Raw genomic sequence first — 25341 nt, 5'->3', positions numbered from 1 at the left:
TATCAGATCGGCACAATTTTTTTTAGGGCCAACTAGACACCACAATAAGACTTCTGGTGAAAACCACATGCTGCTAAAGCTTTCTGTTCAGGAAGAGAAGCAACAACATTTTCAAGATGGCTACTGAGGTGGCCATATTGGATGTCAGAACAGTCCTATTTTCATTTACGACCAACGAGACATCATAGAAGTCTTTTAGTGTAAACCCTATGTTGATATGACCATCCATTCAGGTGGAGAAGTGATAATATTTTCAAGATGGTGTTGGTGGCTATGTTGGATGTCTAAGAAGCACCATTTTCATTAAGAACAACATAAGAAGTTTCTTTTGAAAACTCTTTGATTTTCTGTTTAGGAGGAATAGCAACAAGATTTTCAAGATGGCTGCTCTGCTTAGATCAGCACCAACATGACATTACAAGAAGTATTTAATGAAAACTTGCTGACATGATCATCCATTCACAAGGAGTAGTGATACAATTTTAAAGTTAAGCACTATGTCAGCCATATTTAATGTCCATGTGGCACAATTTTAATTATTTTATGGCTTAGTCGCTTAGGAGGATTAGCAAAAACAAATGGACAGATGGAAGACAGATGACAGACAACAGACATATTAAGCTCTTTCGGTCTTTGACCAGTGGTGCTAAAAACAGTAGAGTGGAATATAATACTGTTGTTGCACAACATTCTACATAGTATACAGTCACGTAGTTGCTTGAAATAAATTGAGAGGAAACCAGTGAATTATGGAAGGATAACTGTAATGTTAAAGCAGCAGCAAATATGAAGCAAGAAGGACATTTTTCCAGAAAAATTCATGATGTTTTCTTTTTTTATCTGTAAAAGTTTTATATCTCCTTTGAATGCTTGTATAGACAATTTCATAAATATACGGCTACATGTGAAATTTGCTGGAAAAAATGTAGAACAAAAAGAGTATTGCAAAACATTAATGAAAAGAGTACAAATAAAGATAAAAGCAATAATGGGTCAAATTCTTAAAATATAAAAAAATCTTTCAGAGAATAATGAAGTTTTGAAAAAAAAGGTCAGGATGCTCTCAGTTGGAGCACCATCACAGGATGCATCCAGCAGTGAAACAAATTGCATCCACTAGTCACCTCTTATCACATACAGAAGGACATATCAATCCTATTCTAAATCCCCCAGGAGGGACAAAATATGGATATTAACAATGAGAACTCATTAAGATCTACAGTGTACACTTACAGCATGAGATAAGACAGCATGAGCCATCTCATGGCCAAGGACAACAGCTAGCTGATCATTGTTAGGTGCCAACTCCAGAAGTCCAGTATTCACAAAGATATCACCTGTCTAAAAGGAAGAAAATAAAAAAAACATGTACCATTCTCTAACATACCAAAAAATAGTATACATCTGTATGATCATGATAAAACGATTCCATAAATCATCATCATCAAAGAAATTTTTAAAAAATTGTGTGTGTGATTTGGATTTTTAATGTAGCTTTAACAATTTTTCAGTTCTATTGCTATGATGTCTGCAGTGTGGCAGTTTTTATAGTGTTGTCTAGCACTGGGGCATTATGCCACAGACATGTGGCATCATGTTCCACCCAGTCACTCATATTATCCTGACACAAGGATGACTAGTCCTAACAGTAACCTCTTAATGCTGTGTGCCAAGTGAGGCAGCTGCTAGTACCAATTTAATAAATCTTTAGTATGATTTGGCGTGGTCTGAACCCACAACCTCCCACATTCAATGCATATCCTCAAACCAACTGGACCATAGGAGTAGTCTTTTAAGAACTAACAGATGGCAATCAATACATGATCAAGTACCAGAAGAGGTATTTTCAGAACAATAATAATAATAATAATAATAATAATGTGTGAATTCAGTTCCTTTGGGTGGTAATAATTCTCATGCATTTTTAAGTTTCTACAAACCATGAATTTTTAAGAAAAATAATGCTTCAGTGGAAACAATATGAGCCCCTTCCAGAATCATGATCTAAAATACAATAATACTTCTCTGGAAAAAAAAGACCCCCTTTTCTGAATCACAAATTTAAATACAACTTTCTAGACTAATGAAATTAACAACAATGTTTCTGTGGAAACAACATACCTCCCCCCTTTCTAGAAACATGAATTTATATACAAATGTTTTTTTGCAAAATTAAAACTATTGATATCCACAAAAATGATATACAGTAATGACCTTTTATTTAAAGAAGGTAACATAATTAGCATACAGCTAATCCTCTTAATGCCCTCTAAACCTGACAAAAGGTATGTGTATACCATGTTTCATGTTAGTTTTCGTACACGAAAAAATATTTATTAATTTCAATGGACAAATATTTATAGGTAAAATAAATAATTATCATTTGGTGGTACTGACCACGTACAAAAATAAAGGGATCTTACCTGAACAAGTTCTACACAACACACGCTACTCGACAACCTAGCAGGACAAATGTTCAAAGTAAACATATATTTTCTGTCTCATTCTGCTCTCAACTCAAGAATCTAATTACAATAAAAACAAAGGAACTCAAAGAATTTTGTTGTTATTAGTGAACGAGAGAGAGAAAGACAGAGAGAGAGATGATTTGGTCTCAGTGTGCAAGCTCGTCTGCATTTAGAGCATATGTAGCCGTTATGTTGTGTAATGTTGGCAAAATGATTAAGATGGTTTGAATATGTATTAGTCATGGGTATTATTTATTGGTAAACTGTATGCAACAATATGAGACCACATTGTCAAGAAATTAAATGTAACTTGTAGTTTTACAGCAACAATAATCTCATCATATTGCAATAAAAAAATAAAGAACGTGAAATCATGTTTTAGTTCATGTGCATGAGCGCATGTGCGTTTGAGAGCAAGATAGAGATGAAACAAAACGTTGTCAGTGTACAAGACCGTATTTATTCAGGGTGGTTTTTATTTGTAGCTTTTACAAAGAGAGAAAAGACTGTTACCTAACGATTATGATAGTCCTCAGGTATTATCACCTTACTATATTCCATTATCAATAAACACTGCTAAATCAACAATTCATTCTTGTTTTAATTACAATGTACATTGTCACAACAACCACACGGCTATGCAGTGTTATTTGCACAGTAATTAAACATGCTTAGCGCTTTGGTTATTCCAGTTCAAACCAGATTGAGTGCAAGAATGAACAGATGAGGTCAAATCAGTGAGGCTTCCAGCAGGGAAATGAGGCTTACTTTAGGGAAATGAAAATCTGTCAATGTGCTATTGAAACTGTTGTCCATACAGCAGATGTTATAAGGGCAAGCGATCATACACATTACTTGTTATTCGAACTTGCCAAAAAAGATACAGTGGGGTAAATCGTAGAATAGATTTGCAATAAAATGTTAATTATATCCAAGTCAAAACAGAACAAGCACGAAGTCCATGACATTCATATTAACGAAGTCCATGACATTCATATTTACGATAGAAAATGACTAGGTTTTTATATTTTATGTTTGTATGACTATAATGAAACAATAAAACTAGTTGACCAATGGTCTGTGGTCTTCACTTTAACATGTACTGAGATGTAATTTTTGTTGGATAAGAAAACATCAGAGGCCTTCCGAACTTATTTTAAAATGCACAAAGTCATGGTGTTTTGTTATGGTGACAGACTTAATAAGGAGAACTAACTAACGATAATATTTAAAGGTATGGTCTGTGAAGTCCTTTGTCCATTTGTTAATAAACACCAGCAGATATTGTAATTACAATAAGAAGGCTTATGCACATGGGCGCCCGCAGGATTTTTTGCCGGGGGGGAGGGACTCAGTCACGGCCAGGAGAGTTAGCATAGCAAGCAGTCTGAAACTAAAGCTAATATTTACTAAGCGTTTTGAACTGAATCTTGTGACATATTTTCAGCTTCATTTGCATGATTAAACTTGTCGGAATTTATATATATATATATCTATATTTGTAGTATGATTTCCAGGGTTGGGGTCAAATGACCACCTTGACCTATGCTGCAGGCACCCATGCTTATGCATCAATCATTGTATTTTCTCACTAACAATTAATTATAAATTTTTGTGAAAACAAAATGGCAATACAGTATTTTCGATCTTTTCTGCAAACGTAACTCTTCTTAGTAGAAATTTTATGTCCGATAATTTAACGAATTTTTTTCTCTCGAAAAATACAAAGTGATATGTACAAAAAATTATGATACACTTTAATAAATATTATTTTGATAACTGGATTGTGTATGAAAAATTAAAGTCTATGAAAAATTACATGAAATATGGTATTTAGAGTCAGATAATATTTGTTTAAAGCCATGCCATAATGAAAAACCAGTGCATGTGTGTGTGTGTGTGTTTCTGTTTGTGTGTACAAGTAATAAAAACAGTCAAAAAGAATATAAGAAACAAAATCAAACTTTTCAATTTGTGCAAACTGTGTGCAACCTTAAAAAATAAAAGTAAATAGTTTATGGCCAGCATTCCCTCCCTGTAATGGAAGTAGGTGTTTAGTTCTCTGATAATTACTAACAGCAAGGTTTAAATAAATCTTTTAAAGAAGTAATTTCCACTGAGATAATGCAAGGCTCCTTTAATGAAAATAATAAAATATGCCAAGGATTTCATGAATTAAATTTTAAAAACAAAAGAGTTCATTAACTTGACCTCTGATCAAACTATTGATATTGCCTGAAATATCATAAGCAAAATCAAATAAAAAGTCAATCTGAAGAAAACTGTTGAGAATGATAGTGAACCCAAGGCCTGGACACTAGCTCAATATTTCAGGTGATAAAAAACATCTCAGTAATAGATACAGTTGGTGCCTAGCGTCACTTTAATATTTGTTTATTTTCAAAAATATATCAGATGCAGATTTGGCTTTATTTATTGTTTCCACCAAACCGCATTCTCCAAGATAACACTTCAGCTAGTCAGTAATAGCTGTTTCATCTACGTTGATCCACACAGTCACGCGGTACTCTTTTTCAATGATATAAGTGATGCTACAAACTGAGGTAATCAATATGAAAAATTATGTTTAATTATGCAAGGCACATAACCAGCATAACTGTCGCATGTTCATGAAGGAATGGTAATAATAAAGGCTAAAATTCTAAATATAAATCAGCTAAGATCATCATCAATCTATTTTACTTTTATAGTTTGGCTGGAAACTAAATCATAATTTTCCACATAATGGAAAGCTGGATGTTTTGGCATGTCCTTTTTTTATAATTGGTGGATTTGTCTTCTTGTTTTCCAACAGCAATACTGGCCAGTTAATCATTAAAACCCTGAAACTGGCTTGGGTTAAGAGGGAATTTTGACCAGTGACTATACCAGTACTTTGATGTTTAATTGCCTTTCACTCCATAATGTTAGCACAACTACCATAGGTTTGTACATGTACACAACCGTACTGAACCATATTATTACTAAAACAAGAAATTACTTATCAGTTAAGTGCTAGCAATGGATGGAATAATAGCAAAAGTGGAGAGTCTCCAAATATGAAACTAACGTATATCCAGAATGGCAGACATCATGATACAAGGACCCTACAAGGACGCATCTTTTCATGATTATGGCTGTAGTATACATAAATTACTTATGGTAATATACTATGTGATGCAGATAAACAATAATATTACACTCCTTAAGCTTTACAGCAAATGTTTCAAAGATGATTTTCCAAATGAATCTGTACCTCAAAAATAGGTTACACATGTACAGATCTGATAGACTAATTGTTTGCCAGTCTTTAAAAACCAGATTTAATTATAACTGCGACGTTTTGTAAGTGAACATTACAAATCATATTCAGCTAATATGTATCATATATATCAAGACAAAACTGATAAAAGCAAAAGACGGAAATTAGTATCTGAGTCAATGTGACTCTAGCCATGACCATTAGTCATTGTGACTATAGCCATAGTATCAGTATTGGTGACTATAGCCATTGTATCAGTACTGGTGACTATAGCCATTGTATCAGTATTGGTGACTATATCCATTGTATCAGTATTGGTGACTATAGCCATTGTATCAGTACTGGTGACTATAGCCATTGTAACAGTATTGGTGACTATAGCCATTGTATTAGTGACTATAGCCATTGTATCAGTATTGGTGACTATAGCCATTGTATCAGTACTGGTGACTATAGCCATTGTATCAGTACTGGAGACTATAGCCATTGTATCAGTATTGGTGACCACAGCCATTGTATCAGTACTGGTGACTATAGCCATTGTATCAGTATTGGTGACTATAGCCACTGCATCAGTATTGGTGACTATAGCCATTGTATCAGTATTGGTGACTATAGCCATTGTATCAGTATTGGTGACTATAGCTATTGTATCAGTATTGGTGACTACAGCCATTGTATCAGTACTGGTGACAATAGCCATTGTATCAGTATTGGTGACTATAGCCATTGTATCAGTATTAGTGACTATAGCTATTGTATTAGTATTGCTGACTATAGCTATTGTATCAGTATTGGTGACTATAGCCATTGTATCAGTACTGTTGACAATAGCCATTGTATCAGTCATTTTGACTTTAGCCTTTACAATATTTTTGTTTCATTCTATTAAATCAGCATTAATCAATTTAATAACTGCCCATTTTAAGATAATCTCCCTTTGAAAAGTCTATGCTTACTACAGAGCTTAAAATCACATGATCATTATATCATGATGTCATCAATAGGGCACTATTTTTCTAAAGGGCACTCGAGTTTTATACATACTGGAGAAAGATTTGATTAAAATAATGTGGTTGCAACTTCTACCTATTATTAAATAATGAGCAAGAAATATTATTATGCAATAATAATAATCACAATAACAGTTTTGCATGAAAGAAAATGATCAAATGAACAGAAAGAATGAGTCCTTGTGCAATCTAGGTTAATTTATGACTTACTGTAATTCAGAAAAAAAACTGACACATCTATATACCTTTACTTTCTGTACTGGATAAGAGAAGTCTATGAACTACAATCTGTGTACATTTTATACATTTTTTAATACTCATTCCACTATTATTTCATGAAGAATCAGTGAAACGGTACTTTTTCTCATACTTTTCAAGCTAACGACTATCAATTTGACACAAAGTACATTTTCCCATACTTTTCTATCTTACGATTAGTATCTGGACTTAGATACATAACTATCAGTAGTACAAAAAAATTCACATCATGCTATAACTTTGAAGTGATCGTGGACTCCTTGGACAATCTACACCATGCAGTGATATTTTAGTGATGTTGTACTTCCTGGAAAAAAATTCACTCTGGTGGCCTAGTGGTTAGAGCATCTGCATTGGATCCAGGAGTTCAAGGATTCAAACCAGGACTAAGTCATACCAAAGACATAAAAATGGTACTAACAGCTGCCTTGCTAGGCACTCAGCATCACGAGGTTAGTGTTAGGATTGGTTGGCCCGGTGTCAGGATAATGTGACTGGGTAGGACATGATGCTACATGTCTGCAGCATGATGTCCCAGGGCTAGACATCACTATAAACTGCCACACTGCAGACATCATCACAATAGTACTAAAATATTGTTAAAGCTACGTTAAAAATCCAAATCGCACACATACACACAAAATTCAGACCATGCTTTGATATTTTTGTGATGTTGTACTTCCTGTATATTTCACACCATGCTATGAGGGTCAGATATGATTTCTATTGATCTCCATAACCAATAATGGTATTTTGGTCAAAATATGTAGAAAGGAAATGAGAAATTTTTGCAACCTCAAAATTCATTTGATACATATATTTTCTACAATCACCAGGCCCAATTCTATTGTCCATCTGTAGAAACAATAGAACTTTGTCTTCAATTCTTCAATTCATGTACCAATGTCATTTTCTGTTATCTTCTCTATTCATTTTCATGTTAAACTATAAACTTAAAAGACCAAGTTTTGCCACTGCATAATGCAGTGGAAGATCTGGGTCTATATGGTTTATTTAGTGTAATCAGTAGAACAAACAACACAGATCCTGATCTACTAACACATTATGTGATGGTAGATCACAGTCTCTGTTGTTTGCAGTTGAACTCAGTTTGTATATGGGTATATATGGTCCGATACAAAAATCAATAGACAGGAAAACAAAAGAATTCACCCTAATTCGATTCTTTTGCTCACCAAAGATAAAGGATGCTGACTGCACACAGTTTACTGAATTCAAAAGTTTGCCTAAGCAAAAAAATAATGTACTCACTGTTATATTCAAAACGTGTAATTCAGCACATATATTATCTTTGCAAATGGTGTAGGATGTCTCTTTTCTACTATGTAAATCAAAGGAAACCAAAGAATTTCTGTGCATTGGTACAGGTTTTTGATAATCCCCATCCAAGTATTACTATCAATTGAATAGCTTACTGGAAGCACAAATGCGTTAATGTCTTTGCTCTCGACTATTGTAATGACCCATTTCTGAGACTTTAGCATGGGAATGTCCTGATTGCTCATCACCAGTTTCTCTGTAACTGCAACAACTCGTTTGTATCTTGGATCTGTGGTACCAACTGTACGCTTTTGAAACTGTTCATGGTACTGAAAGAGAAGAATTAAAACTACAACAATTGTACTGTATGCATACAATACTTTGATGTAACATATTCCCACCCCTGTACACGATGCAGAACTTTCACAAAGAATCTTTAAGAGTCACTACCTGCATTACCTGGCAAAAACAAAAAGTTTGATCTACATTATTTTCTTGCTGTATGACAAAGACCCGTTCTAGAATCATTAAATGTAAGAGTTTAAGAAGTAAAAGCCACTGTTTTTCTTTGTTTAAATTCTTGCTTGACCCACAACAAAATACCTGATTTCCTGTGGAATTTATTCTGACTACATATTGGCAGAAATAGGATCTGCAATAGAGAAAAAAGGAGAAAAGCAAATACCTAGGCAGAAAGTTTGGCAGTCTGAATGCACTTTTGATAAAATATACTTTAAAAAACAATGAAACTAAATTTTCTCAAAGGAAACAAAAATATTCCAGAGAAGCTGAAAATAGGTTCTCCATGTATTTGGTATTGTTATGTATATTTAATCTGCATTGTTTGTTTCTTAGGTTTTTTTTATAGTTTTTATTTCATTACATGCTATTGTAATGTAATATTGTATGTTGGATTTGACTTTGTCCAAAACTCATTTCTGCTTGACCTGAATTGACTTTTTAAATATTATTCTGTGTAAACAACTAATAGCTAAATTATTATTTGTGTGTATGTGTTTAAAATCAGTATTATTATCAATATAAATAAATGTTTATTTTGGTCTAGGTCAAGTTTTTGTAATTTCTTTAGTGTATTCTACATAATCCAGGTTCTGGTTTTTATTCTGTAAACATCAGGATCATTTTAGAAGGTTATTTTCCATTAGGTACAGTAATAGTATTTTTTTTAGAAAATGCTAATCGTGACCTAAGGTCAAGTAGAGAACTAATATAATCTTGTAACTGAGAGGATTTGTCAGTTGTGCTTTAAGATCTAGCACTTTCAAATTGTATAATGTGGTGTCCAGTATATCATTTTTGGGCTGGAAATTCTATTTCTTGAAATTACTGAATTCAAGTGATTATTTTCTCTGGAAATACAAAAGTGCTCTGACAAAATTCATGGACAGAGAAATTCAATAGAATTTATAGTGAATTCAAACCTGGAATTATATTACTGTGATTCAACAAATGACTGATGACACATAAACACTCTAAAAGCTACCACAGACATATCACCACCTTCAGTTTTTGGATTTATTCTGGACTTCAACTGAATTTTATTCAGGACTTTAAATTATTAGGACTTTTGTCTGTAATTCTTGGGATCTAATTTGCAATACTGTTAAGTTCTTTTTTCTCATTTTCACTTTTTATTCTTGGGAAATAAATTATTTGTTGAATTTTACTAAGCGTGTTGCCTTTCGCTCATTTCTGTTACTTATTTTAAGAGCATAGACTCATAACAAGTATAGAAAACATTTCATTGCTAATGGAAATACCCCAAGCCACAATTCTGACCAAGCATTTCCTAACAAAATATTCCAATTAAGTTTAATCAAAATTGGCTCAGCCATTCTGGAAAAGAAATTTGGCTTGTTCAGGTTTTATGTTTGACTTTTCATATAATTTAGCGATGAATTCAGGGTAAAATGACAACTTTTGATGCCATGTATTTTACTATGTCGATTATTGAATATACCTTGGATCACATAAAGATCAAGTCAGTGATAATGACTTTTTATTTATTTGTTTATTTCCATACCTAGTTATATGCATGTAAACAAAACTGATGAAAGGTGATTTACTAGTCGGACTGGAAATTACAGTCCATGGAATAGCACAATTTAAAGATTATTTTGTAGCTATCCATAAAGGAAAGAAAATTTTGATTTACATATTTAAAGACTAATTGGCATTTCTTCTTGACTGTATTTTGGCACTATTCTTCTTCTGAACTAATTAACACCATTATTCCTAATTGAAAACAGCTGTCTATTACTTGTACTGTATGTAGGTCCATGAAAATAACAAAATTGGAGCCATCTATAGAAGAAAGTGATTGACTTTTAAGAGTCCAATTATTTTAATGGTTTTGATTTAGAACTATTAAAAAAAATGCAGGCCATTCCTTATCCATTAAGTAGCTATATACTTTTATGACATTATATTCAATGCTCTTTCCACCTGTTAAAAAATGTTATATAGCCCATGTGACTTCTCGTCAGTTTTCACCTAATCTTGATAGATGTTTGCATAAAATTACATTCAAATAAAAATGAAAATATACAGGCTTTTGGATGGAATTATTTTTTCTTCAAATAACATCTTTCAAAAAGTAAAAGAATCTGAATTGTATTATTCAAGCTGCTTTCAAGCCATCAAAACAAATGCAGGTAGTAATTCTATCATTCATGAGAAATGAAAAACATCGTAGAAATCTGAATTCAGAAGTGAAGGTTGAAGAAACACTTTTCTAAAAAACTTTACTTTAGGATCAGAGGTCTCATTAGGATTTTAAAACTAGGAGTCCATGACTCTTTATTTGCTAAAAATGGTAGTCCCACCAGCAAAGTCACAGTCCCCTTCCAGAAACATGTTAAAGTGGCTAATTATCCATCAAAATGACAGGAATAAACAGACACAAAACTTTTTCAGTTTTATTTATTTGTAATTATTTATTATTCTTTAAAAGGTTATGTATTGAAATTGATATCATGTACAAATATCATATTCTTTAACTACAATATAGTTCACTTTCGTCTATGTCGCATTTCACAAAATTTTCTGATGCTTGGCTTTGGATCGTATTCCTCCACACTAGGTCCCTCTTCTTTGCTTTGCATCAGTTGCGTTAAGGTCTCACGTTTTACTTTGGACCTTCCCTTCCTCTTGATTTTGTTCTGCACACTAAAGCCTCCCTCGCATGCCACAGATATCACTGATGACATCAACACAATTGCAGCTAAGACTGCAAAGTTTGTAAACATGTCTCTGTACTCTTGAAGCAGAGTTGTACAGGCTTCTGTCAGTGTGTAGTTCAATGATTTTATGACTACCTAGCAAGTAGATGGTCTCTAGATCTCTTATGTCTAGATAATGTGTAACTTTGCAGATCTGAAGAACCAGCAGTTGCCACAGAGTTTAATTTCCACATTCTTTACACCACTGGCATATAGCTCTTGTCTGTCCATCAGAATGAATTTTGTCAATCCAAGGAATGTTTTTATTCCAAACTCGAAGCCAGGCATCACGCACTTTATTACACTTGGCTACTGTCCCATCCGAACTATCAGTTATAGCAACTTTAGCACAGTTCTGAATCTCATTAAAATCGTCATCAGTTTTCTGTTTAACCCCAAAATATTTATCCAAATTTGCAAACAGCATTTTGTCCAAGTCTTGACGTGTCTTGATTTCGAGGTCACATTAAATATTTATATGGCTACAATCAGAAATGAAGACAATAACAGGGATCATGCTGGGCTTTGCCAATGTCCCAGTTTATTGATTTTTTTTCTTATTATCGATAAAATATACATCTGGCAGTAATTTTGGTGACAATATTTTTGGCAACAACATTATTGGCTGGTAAAAACTTGATATACAGTCTTGGGTTTGGTATAGAGAAATTCAAAGGCACCATGACAGGAAGCCACAAATGTGAATATAAAAATGCACAGGAATCTATTGTTACATAAACAAATCCTTGTTTCATATTGACAAACCACCCTAACAGTGCATTGTTATATCATAATATGCTTATGCTGATGTCTGGTCTTGGTATTGTCTACTGTCATATAACAAAAACAGCCAAGCAATTGACTAGCTGCAATCGACCAACTCTGAAGGCTGGATTGGGATATGACTAGTTGGCCAGACAACAGCAATAAAATAAAAAAAAATACCAGAAAAAATAGTTTTGCAGCAACTTCAAAGAAAACTGATTACCTCTGAAGCACCAATATATGATAAGAATATAAAAAATATTCTGTCTCAATGTTCTACAATTATCTGATATTAAAGCAAAATTAGCAAACAGATATTTGTTTGGTCCTTCAAAGAAAGCTTTTAGCGATGCTTTCAAAAACACATGCACCTTCATCAAAGCAAGCCAATGACCTTTGAACAATGTAAGTCAGCAACAAACTTATAATAAAAGCATTGTTTAATATTTCATAGTGATTAGAACGTATTTATTGTCGCGAAAGTTTCCTGTTTGCAAAAAAGAGTGCATACGGAGGACTCCTCGTGGATAAATTTCTGCATTCAGAAAAAAGTTCTGTGTCCAAAATGCGTAATTAAGCATCTCCAGATCTCTGATGACGATTATGCAAGGCCTGTTGAATGTGCTATCTCTCTTGCAGTGATGCCATAATGCATGTACTGTACCTGACTAATGAAACTTTACCGCACTTTAACAATGAATCTTAACACTGATGATGACAAAACTGTTTACAGTCAGGTGATAACTAAACACTCATACAACTTATCGCAAGCTTTTCCCATAGTGCCGCTGTTGGCATAAGGTGATCTTTTTCATGAATTAAATGAGAAAATTTGAAAACAAATAGCAGTTTGGGACTGGCACCACTAAAACACAAATGACATAACTTGGAATTTAAACCAAGCCCACAAAGGTGCAAAGCAATATTGCTGGCACTATACTATCTAGGTAAGATTTGCTTCTAAGCATTTCCTCTGAATTTTAAAACTAAATTAAGCTGTGTAGGTTATGTCTAAACCTAAACCTACTAAGCTGCATCCAGGGTTATGTCTAACACTAACCCTACTAAGATGTGTCTAGAGTTATGTCTAACCCTAACCCTATTAAGCCGTGTCTTGGGTTATGTCTAACCCTAACCCTGTTAAGCTGTGTCTAGGGTTATGTCTAACCCTAACCCTACTAAGCTGTGTCTAGGGTTATGTCTAACCCTAGCCCTACTAACCTGTGACTAGGGTTATGTCTAAGCTGTGTCTTTATATTAATGATTATCAGAGCTACCTTTATAAAGACCAACAAAGGAAGTGATGACAAAACCAAAAGACCTACAAAACCATAGCCTAAAAATCTGGAAGTACTTACCGCATTTGCTTCATACTGAGAAACTTTCAGCATTTGTTCCTGAGTAAGTGTGATGAACCTCTTTCTATTAGTCACTGGAACTTCCTGTATGTGGCAGTAGTAGTATGCTAAACCAGTCAACCCTCCAACTGTCAAACTACCCAACCAGCCAAACAAAATCCAGCGACAATAAAAAATCCTCTCAACTTTAGGACGACTCCTTAACCATGTTCTAGTCAGCCTGTAAATAAGATAATGGTTGGTTGGTTTATAATGACACTTTTAAGTGTTAATACATTATTGGCTTTAGCATACAAAAAAAAAAACAATTTAAGATAAGCGCCTTTCCAAAAACACTGATTGTTTGTTGGTGTCTGATGGTACATTCAACAGGTTAATGGCTATTTCATGCCAAGGAAATGGCAGCTAAAAGAGCTTGTCCCAAAGACACACAGAGATAATTGGCTGGCTGGCCACAGTGGCTCACATGGACAGAACCTTTTTAGTCACAAAAATGATGCACGACTTTCAACTCACTTCTAAATACAATGAAATATCAATCATCCAGAGACTAAATCTACACTTTTCACTGAGGTGGCCATTCTGGATATCCAAGTAGGGCGATTTTCATTTACCACCAACAAGACAATAGCATCAGTGTGTGTCAAGCTTCATGGCAATCCTACAAGTAGCTTAGGCAGAGTAGCAATAACAAACTTGTACTAACAGAGGACTGGATGGATGATGGATGACAGACAACAGGCCATCCCATATGGTCTTTTGATATATGACGAGTCGAACTAAAACTCAATACATTATTAATCTGAACTTGATAAACTGTCTTTTATAATTTTAGCATCCTCCTACTTAAGCCTGATGGCTCCAGATGAAAACAGCACATATTACAATTAAGGCTAGTATCTCAGAATCTTCAGAACACTTTCCCAAATATTTCAAAAATCCTTCTGATTAATTCCTCATTCCACAATCCACCCAAACCGAACCCAAACATTCTGAATCAAACTGTACAACTGGTTTGGCAATCAATGATCCAGTTTTCATCTTAAACGGTGTAGATATGGGTCAAATAATTTGTACTGAAAAACATATGGACAAACTGTCTGGGCAAGCTCATTCAAAACCAAAACACAAAGTGAATACAATTACTATAAATATCACATAGGTTATAACACATATAATATGTAATTAAAATATAAAGCTAAGAGGTTATAACTTGCAAGTCAATATTTCATCTTCATTCTGATTACCTTGCCTATTGTAAATTCAAAATGAATAAACGAATCCTTTTTAATTCTTTGTGACATGGCATAATAGTTAAAACACATGTAGAGCTGTGATTCTTTGTTGCAAATAAAGTTGGAGTAAAATAAGAAAAAAACACACAAGTGACAGTGTTGTCTAATTTTTATACTTCACTTTCTTTCTACTATCTGATACTACCAATATCTCCATCATAATGAAAATTTCTCATAAAATCTTACATATTAGTTTTAGTACCCTGCCAAAAACCTCTCAAGATGCCAGTTTGTCTGTGTCCTATGCGACATGACTGGCAACAATACATGCAACAGTTTGACTACAATATGACCATATCTACATTCAATATGGAAAAAAAATACTGAATAGTGATATCAGTGAAAACAAGAGGTCAAGAGCTGGTCTGATATTATTCACCTGGTCAGAAAAAGAAAATGTATGAAGTTAGTACCTTGGTTGAAAGACACACACATCATGATACTTCCCAGCCTTTTGTTCTTTAGCAGTGTTTTTACTCTGAGTAACTACAGCTGGGCTAGATGGTGTATTGGAATCTTTTGTATGAATTGTCTCCAGAATGGCTTCTCTAGCAAACCAATAAGCAAATATTCAAAGGAACAAAGAATCTCAAACCCTTTCTGTCTCATTTACCTAGCTTCTGCTTCAAAAAATTTGCTTTGATAATTGCAAACTTATATAAGCTATAAAAAAAATATGCAAATTACAATGCAAAAAGGTATTCAGTTTTCGATGTAAATGTAAATAGAGTAAGGAGCGCTACATGCAGTGTAGAATGAAACTAAACTTTATTTCTTGTTTATTACAGGCTACCAATTTTGCACATATTAAGTCAGTCTATTGTATTTCATTTCTATAGCATATTTAAAATTCTTACTGGTTGGTGATTCCTAGAGAAACTTCTGATAAATTATTCTGAACAAATCTGAGGCAATAATTATTCTTTCATTCAACATTTTTCATCCATTCCATGGGATGCTGATCAATTTCATGATAAATCAGAGCAATGGTTCACATGTCAAACACTTGCACAAGTATTGTTTGACTTTTTGCTACAATTTTACCTCTCCCACTTAATACCCTACTCCTCCTGCCCAAGTTTTGTACCATTTATCTTCTTGTTTATCCCACTCTTCTCTTTATCTACCTGTTCATATCATCTTGTCCTTTCTTCATCTCTATCTCCTCATATGTTTTCTCCTTCCTGAGTGCTTTTATCATTATCATCATCATCTTCATGACTATTATCATCTACCTGCTCTGCTCCACATTGGTATTTGAATTCAAGGATGGAAGACAAAGTCCTATTGTTTCTACTGATAAATCATTGGTTTGAGGTTTGTAGCAATTATGAAGCAATACAATTTGGTACTCCATGAGGAAGAAAAAAGAAGAATTTACAACTCATCCAGTTCGTTAAACTTGAACAGGTTGTAGAATACAACAGCTAACATGTATCTACTAATGAGTGAGTAATTTATGTGTCACTTTCCAACCTAAGTAACAGCCTATTTCTCTTGATGTTAAGACTTCTGCATATTCTTCATGTGTGTGGGTGGGTGGTGATGTTGTTGTTGTTGTTGTTGTTGTAGGGTTTAACGCCATTTTTCAGCACATGATAGGCTATACATGGCGGCCAGTATTAATGGTGGAGGAAGAACCTGGGAAAACCCCAGAAAGAACCACCAACCCACGAGAAGCTACTGGCAAACTTTCTCACATACCCATATTAGCCGAATCTGAGACTTGAACCCACGCAGACAGAGGTGAGATGATAATAATAATAATAATAATAATGAGGACTTTGTATAGCGCCCAATCTTTAGAAGCTCTAAGTGCTTTACAACATTAGACAACACCTATAAGATAAACACCATGAAATTAGAAAAAACATTAAAAAATAAAAAACATGCTGAGAATATTTCAGGTAGGAAACATTATTAGATCTTTAAGTTTGTTCTTGCAGTCAAAATAAGTGAGTTTTGAGAGCCCTCTTGAATGTGATCCATAATGGAGAGCACTTTAGACCACTCGGCCACTTGGGGGTGTGTGTTCAAGATATCTATCTGTATTCATATATTTATATTTATTAATATAGACTGTTCAATCAAACAAACAATATTGCTCAATAATTATGCATGACTCCCTTATAACTATGTTAGGTGGTGTTAAAAGGAATTTGTAAAATCCCAAGTCAAGTTTCAACAAAAAGTAATCTTAAGGTGTTTGTGATTTTGTATGAATGTGAACAATGTGTTTCTGATTATGTATGAATGTGAACAATGTGTTCCTGATTTTGTATGAATGTGAACAAGGTGTTCCTGATTTTGTATGAATGTGAACAAGGTGTTAGTGCTTTTATCTGAATGTGAACAAGGTGTTCAAGCTAGGCTTCTATCTATTGCATCTGGCCTGATAAGGAAAGAGAAGTTTAGGAGAAAACATCACTATATGATATTTATATATATTACCAGTACTGACAACAGAATACTTGAATATGCTATAAGTATGTTTTCCACACTGTTGCTAGGGAAGCCATAACATTGCTAGAGAAGCCACTCATGACACAGCTTTGACAGATCATATCCCATCATTCTGAAGACATGCTGAAAACATGTTTTCTATCTAGTTGCCACAGAAGATACACTAGTACTATGGGTTCACCGTGGATAAAAACTCTGGTTGAGCACAATGAGTTGTTAATACAAATTAATCAAATCTCACCCAACCATTCTGGAGCAGAAATTCTATCCTGCTGATTTGGAAGCAGCATTACTGCTGTAGATCCATCTTAAACATAATTTACATCACTACAATGAAAGTCGTCAGGACACAATTTTAACAGAACACATGCAAAAAAACATCATGAACAAGTTGGATCAAAATCGGCTCAGCCACTCTAGGAAAGTTAAAAGCAAATATGCTGTCAATGCATTTTATGACTTTTCATTTTAATAATAATAAGAAGATTGCCCCCTGTCAATCAGTCTTCCGTCTAAACCATTCATGCACCATAGCACTTGCTGGTTTTACTAATCAATGGTTAAATAATACTAATAACAGAAAATAAACAATAGCTTTATTGTTAGACCTATGTAAAGCTTTTGGTACCGTTAATCATGATTTTACTACACAAATTATCAGCATATTATGTAACAAAACATTCATTGTGATGGCGTTCATCCTAATACTCAATAGTACATTACACACTGTCAGTTCAAGAGTAGTCTCAGGTTAACACCTTATTAATGTAAATTTAGATAAACATAAAAAGTAGATAAGATTCTAGTCAAGGGTTGGTCCACTAAAAGGTAAATTAAAATTAAGATTCTGGTCAGGGATGGCCCACTAAAAGGTAGATAAGATTCTGGTTAGGGGTGGCCCACTAAAAGGTAGATAAGATTCTGGTCAGGGATGGCCCACTAAAAGGTAGATAAGATTCTGGTCAGGGGTGGCCCACTAAAAGGTAGATAAGATTCTGGTCAGGGGTGGCCCACTAGTAGATAAGATTCTGGTCAGGGGTGGCCCACTAAAAGGTAGATAAGATTCTGGTCAGGGGTGGCCCACTAAAAGGTAGATATGATCAGGGATGGCCCACTAAAAGGTAGATAAGATTCTGGTCAGGGATGGCCCACTAAAAGGTAGATAAGATTCTGGTCAGGGGTGGCCCACTAAAAGGTAGATAAGATTCTGGTCAGGGATGGCCCACTAAAAGGTAGATAAGATTCTGGTCAGGGATGGCCCACTAAAAGGTAGATAAGATTCTAGTCAGGGGTGGCCCACTAAAAGGTAGATAAGATTCTGGTCAGGGGTGGCCCACTAAAAGGTAGATAAGATTCTGGTCAAGGGTGGCCCACTAAAAGGTAGATAAGATTCTGGTCAGGGGTGGCCCACTAAAAGGTAGATAAGATTCTGGTCAGGGATGGCCCACTAAAAGGTAGAAAAGATTCTGGTCAGGGATGGCCCACTAAAAGGTAGATAGGATTCTGGTCAGGGGTGGCCCACTAAAAGGTAGATAGGATTCTGGTCAGGGGTAACCCACTAATACAAGCTGATGGACAATAAGACATCAAGTCTCATTTTCAATACGGCAGCTAATTTATCAGACTACAAAAAAAGTAGAGGATATTATTCAGTTATCTTGTGTTTTTTATATATATTTCAAACAGATTAATCTGGTGTGTCCATATGTGTGACACTTTTCATTAGCGGGACTGATGGTGGGTTAAAAGTATTTTATGCTATTTATATGCAAGACAAAATCGGCTGAATAATTTTGATCTCAGCAACATACACCTGGAATCCATCCCAATGCTAAAACAACCATCCCAAATATAATTTTGATTACAGCAACCTACACCTGGAATCCTTCCCAATGCTAGAAAAGCCATCCTATATATACTTTTGATCTCAGCAATCTACACCTGGAAGCCATTACAATGCTAAAAGAGCCATCCCAACATAATTTTGATCTCAGCAACATACACCTGGAAGCCATCCCAATGCTAGAAGAGCCATCCCAAATATAATTTTGATTGCAGCAACCTAACCTACACCTGGAATCCTACCCAATGCTAGAAAAGACATCCTATATATACTTTTGATCTCAGCAATCTACACCTGGAAGCCATCCCAATGCTAAAAGAGCCATCCCAAATATAATTTTGATCTCAGCAGCCTACACCTGGAAGCCATTACAATGCTAGAAGAGCCATCCCAAATATAATTTTGATCTCAGCAACCTACACATGGAAGCCATCCCAATGCTAAAACAGCCATCACAATATAATTTTGATCTCAACAACCTACACCTGGAAGCCATCCCAATACTAGGAGAGCACTCATATATATTATTCTGATTACAGCAATCTACACTTGGAAGCCATCCCAATGCTAAAAGAGCCATCTCAAATATAATTTTGGTTACAGCAACCTACACCTGGAAGCCATCCCAATGCTAAAAGAGCCATCCCAAATATAATTTTAATCTCCGCTACCTACACCTGGATGCCATCCCAATGCTAGGAGAGCACTCATATATATTATTCTGATTACAGCAACCTACACTTGGAAGCCATCCCAATGCTAAAAGAGACATCCCAAATATAATTTTGGTTATAGCAACCTACACCTGGAAGCCATCCCAATGCTAAAAGAGCCATCCCAAATATAATTTTGATCTCAGCAACCTACACCTGGAAGCCATCCCAATACTAGGAGAGCACTCATATATATTATTCTGATTACAGCAATCTACACTTGGAAGCCATCCCAATGCTAAAAGAGCCATCTCAAATATAATTTTGGTTACAGCAACCTACACCTGGAAGCCATCCCAATGCTAAAAGAGCCATCCCAAATATAATTTTAATCTCCGCTACCTACACCTGGAAGCCATCCCAATGCTAGAAGAGCCATCCCAAATATAATTCTGATCTCAGCAGCCTACACCTGGAAGCCATCCCAATGCTAAAAAAGCCATCCCAAATATAATTTTGATCTCAGCAACCTACACATGGAAGCCATCCCAATGCTGACAGCTGTCCCAAATATAATTTTAGGCAGTGCTTTCCTGAGGGACATTCCTATCAAGTTTTCCTCAATTTGGCCCAATAGATTTTGAGAAGTCAAAATCAGCAATGCTGAAGGACAACAAATGATCCACACTAAACACAGGGCCATACTATAAACTCTACTGACCATTCAATCAAGTTAGCTAATGAATGGGAACTGACTAGTAATGCATAATAAGAGGAACTATATGATTTGTCTCATACACATAAACTGCTCATAAAACTGAAAACATATAAGGGTTTAAAAACATTTAAGCTTGCTTATCATATATACTTACTTATAAGTCAGGTACAATTGCAAACAACACAGACCCTGATCTGCAGTCACATAATGCACCAATAGATCAGGGTCAATATCATTTGTTCTACTTATTACTCTTAACAAACTTCATTGACCCAGATCTGCTGGTGCATTATTAAGTGGCAAACCTGGGTCTATGCAGTTTCCACCTGGCCTAACTAATAAGTGAATATATACAGTAAGTTGAGTTATAGGTGCAATGTTCTTTAAACTTCTGTTTTCTGTTATCATCATTGTTATTTGCATCTAGTGTCTGGTTGTGCATATTGAAGAAACTGTTAGTAACATGACTGCCTACTCTAATAATAGTAACCATGTGCTTTATGTGGGTGACTTAACATATCACCACAGGTCTTTCAAACTCTCACATATAGGACTATTGACCAATAGTATCACTGGCAAAGGGATCAGCATTATGTGATTTACAAGTGCAATGGCAGCTTATCAGACAAACAGCCTCGCATGTTTGACTGCCACTTTAAATGCAATCCACTCACCTTGAATGAAAATTTGGATGTCAAAGTTTTAAAAATTCAGGATTTGTAGAAAATAACAGAATCAGTGTTTGCGGCCATGACATCTGTGCTGTCTTATGCTATTTACTTAATGCTGAAAATGTATGCTGCAGTAATACTGTGAAAATCTATCATTTTTCCATCTTATTCTTTTATGCTGATACTTAGTATTAATTCAAATAATACACCAAATATAAGCATAACAGATGAAAATGGAAGAATGATTTTCACAGAATAACAAACAGGTATTCCTCATGGAATTCTGGCATCACTTTTGCTCTCTTTGCGCAGCCATCATGAATAAAAAGGTACTTGTTTTTTTTAAATTCATTTTTAAATCGCTAGTTTTGGGTAAAATAATTATGCAGAATTGTAATTTTTGGATTTTTACACAAACAAATCAGGATGATCCTGTGTAAATAGAGATAAGTGACAAGTCTGTAGATCATATACAATTTCAACTGCTATAATATAACCATTTTTCAAAGATTTTTCAAGAAATTTTCAGTATGCACCTTTGGCCAAGTGAGCGAGGAATTTATTCAGAAATATTTACAACAATTAACTCGATAATTGTGTTGTCAGACATTCAAAATTCGAAGAGAACTGACAATCACTGCCATTTATGAGACTGGAAATGAACCAAACACGATGACACAATCATACAAACATAAATGCATGCATGTGCAGGAATATGTAATTTGCCTGTGTACCAGACTGTAATGTACACCTAGTGTAGTGATTTGCAAACACTAAACTTTAACACAGATTCATGTTGACACCAATGTCATTGCTCTCAAAAGAGGTACCATGTGACTTCCTGTTTGATAATGCAAGCAAAAGAAAAATTTCAGTTGCTCCTACCTCCCTGTTATTATGACTCCAATCTTGGCCACAGGTTTGACCACCATCCAGATCAGTGGAGGTACTGCTCGTTGTTGACCACTTGTGTGAAATCTGTGCTTTCTTATACTATTATAACATGACTTGTGAGCTTGAACATCCAGATTAACTTTCCACTTTCTAACAGAATGAGAACTGATTTTTCTGCCCTCTGGGATCTGTACAGTGTTTGTCAATAACTTCTGGGCAAAAATACTTTTATCTGCATTTTTTGTAATGTTCAGGCAGTTAAAGAGATGAAGAGGTCTTAATGTAAAGAAAGCCATGTCTGAATTGCTCCTTTGCCTTCCTTTCCCCTAAAAGCTAGTAACATCAACGGGAGTGACTATTTAAAGGTTGAGATCCTGCTATCACCTCTGAAATTAAAGAAAGCAATTTTACATTTAATTTCTCATCAATAGCAATATCAAAACACACTTCTAAAAACCAGTACAACGTCATTTCCCTTTCAATTCTCACCAGTCCAGGTTCATCAATCCACTTAGATTCAAATCAACCCATGACATATTTAGCTGAAACTGTGTTATGAGCAGGTGCCCTCTTGCGGATAAAGAGTCCTGCCAATAGCAAGCAAAATCAGTTATCCATTGAGGGAACTTGCTGTGTGACCTGTTAGATATTGAAAGGGTGATTTCCATGATGTCACCACATGTTTTTTTTAAATTAAAAGTTGCTAACAATGCTTACATGCATGTAACTCTTCTTACTGTATGTAGGCTATGGAAACAATAATTCCAAAGACTGTCATGTTTTGTGTGCTCTGCTGTAGCATAACTGAACAAGAGTACCATGAATGGAATATTATACACTTCTCCATGTAAATAGTCTTAAATAAAATAGTGTTATATATATATATATATATATATATATATATATATATATATATATATATATATATATATATATATATATATATATATACACATACATATATATTACTGAAATTTCTGTACAGAAACCACTTTTCTTCTTTCAGTTACAATAATCTTGACCTCTGATACATTTTTCTTACCCAAAGTGCAATTTATCCACAAGGATGGGTCTATGCCTGTAATGGAGAACTAATATTATTATGTGAAAACCATTTTTGTTCTTTTAGTCATTATGACCTTGGCATCTGACCACAACATTGGTAGACTTCTTTCCTTACAATGAATGCAAACCTCCAACAAAATATGAAAAGGCAGAACTAATGTTAGTGTACAGAAACCATTTTTATTTGTTGACTCTTGTGACATTGACCTTTGACATTTTCACCCCAACATGCACAGGGTTCTTCCTATGACTCTCCACAGAGTTTGGTAACTGTAAATTGGAGAACTCAAATTGCAGAAACCATTTTTTTTCTTCAGTATATGGCATTAACCTTTGACATTTTGGAAAGACCCCAGGAAGAATCACTGACCCATGGGAAGCTACTGGCAAGCTTTCTCACATACCCACATTGGTCAAGGGCTGCCTTTATTAGGTTGAGGAAACCGGAGCACCCAGAGAAAACCACTGTACCACAGAATGGAATGTGGACCCTTCAGACATATCCCCTCTGCACCATATGATAGGTTTGAACCCAAGGGACATTGGTCTGCAGCCCAACATAGTTCATATTTCAATGACTTCAGGATTCTGCAATAATAACCAAAAATCCACAAAGACATCCCAACTGTTAGCTACGTATAGTAGTTATAGTTACTGATTACAGTTTCACATGTGGAAAGCAAAAAGATTATAGTCCAGACAAAGTGAAACACCCTTAATCAACAATCTTTGTTTTTAATTAATATATATTTATTGTATCTGCAAAATAAGCACTGGCCAATGAAAACTGAAAATGCATGAGAAAACTGACACGGTGTAATCTCAAAATATTTTCTTATTCATCACTAAAACATATACAGCTCGACTCTGCCTGACCCTGCTTTAACAATGTATCTAATCTGTAAGCTTACTTTTCTACCTGACTCAGAATTTTATTTCTCCATAAAATTGTATGCCCAGCAGATTCACAGAAAACAGTTTTGCTATTTGCAGTATTTATGTAGTATTCATCAAATGATTACTGATAAAAAACTGAGTCCAGCAGTTAACAATGATTACTTTAGTTCATACAAGGCTGACATGTTGCCTCAACTACTCATGAAGCACAACAAATAAATAAACTAGGCAAATAAATGACATCAGAGCACCAGATGATCCCTTAAAACTGCATAAGTCAATGAACAGTAAGCACCGTGCTGCAGAGTCTCTCCATGATGGTAAATGCATATTTAATGGAGAAAGGAATGTCTCCAAAATTTTAATGGTATGGATAATAGGAATGAAGTGTAACAAATACAAATGTAACAAAAACTATGGAGCCCAATGAAAAAGTACAGAAAAGAAGGGCCACGTGAAAGTCTAAACAAACATCAAAAAGATTCAATGTGGATAAAATATTTTAGAACTTCGGGTATTTTGGTTATATCACTGAATTAATAAAATTATGGAAATGAAACAAAATCATTAGGTAAATTCTCTGTAAGCTTGAGTTACTAAACAACTCATCACTTTCAACATTTCAAACAATGAATAAATTCTACTTGCCTCCAAACTTATTATTTTAATGGCAGTAATGTGTCATGATAGCAGTTATCAATGTTGTTATTACATGTAATGGCAGTAATGTGTCAATAGCAGTTATCAATGTTGTTATTACATGTAATGGCAGTAATGTGTCAATAGCAGTTATCAATGTTGTTATTACAAGTAATGGCAGTAATGTGTCAATAGCAGTTATCAATGTTGTTATTACATGTAATGGCAGTAATGTGTCAATAGCAGTTATCAATGTTGTTATTACAAGTAATGGCAGTAATGTGTCAATAGCAGTTATCAATGTTGTTATTACAAGTAATGGCAGTAATGTGTCAATAGCAGTTATCAATGTTGTTATTACATGTAATGGCAGTAATGTGTCAATAGCAGTTATCAATGTTGTTATTACATGTAATGGCAGTAATGTGTCAATAGCAGTTATCAAAATCTGTTTGTCCTTATTTTCTATCCTTTTCAAAATGTTCACATATAGCACTGCATGGTTTGTCCATGGCTTCACCTGTATTGCCAGCTCTGTGGAAATACAGTAGGTGTG

At 34.7% G+C, this 25341-nt stretch overlaps 1 protein-coding gene across 1 annotated transcript in view; it reads right to left on the bottom strand.

Moving 5' to 3' along the window:
- The window catches only part of LOC149807912 (metalloendopeptidase OMA1, mitochondrial-like), a 68578-nt gene that overhangs the window by 37531 nt on the left and 5706 nt on the right, over positions 1–25341 (bottom strand). Inside the window, exons 2-5 of the mRNA XM_089971925.1 lie at positions 22176–22570; positions 13648–13867; positions 8438–8611; positions 1234–1341 (exon numbers count right to left, since the gene is read on the bottom strand). Of these exons, the coding sequence (XP_089828051.1) occupies positions 1234–1341; positions 8438–8611; positions 13648–13867; positions 22176–22480 (807 nt within the window). The 5' untranslated portion in view covers positions 22481–22570. The remainder of the gene's footprint in view (positions 1–1233; positions 1342–8437; positions 8612–13647; positions 13868–22175; positions 22571–25341) is intronic.

This window comes from Sinohyriopsis cumingii, chromosome 1, assembly GCF_028554795.1.
Source record: "Sinohyriopsis cumingii isolate HCF-2022 chromosome 1, ASM2855479v2, whole genome shotgun sequence".
In the NCBI taxonomy this organism is placed as follows: Eukaryota; Metazoa; Mollusca; class Bivalvia; order Unionida; family Unionidae; genus Sinohyriopsis; species Sinohyriopsis cumingii.
Note: the sequence above shows the minus strand (reverse complement) of the source record. Positions and strands in the feature narration are given on the sequence as shown.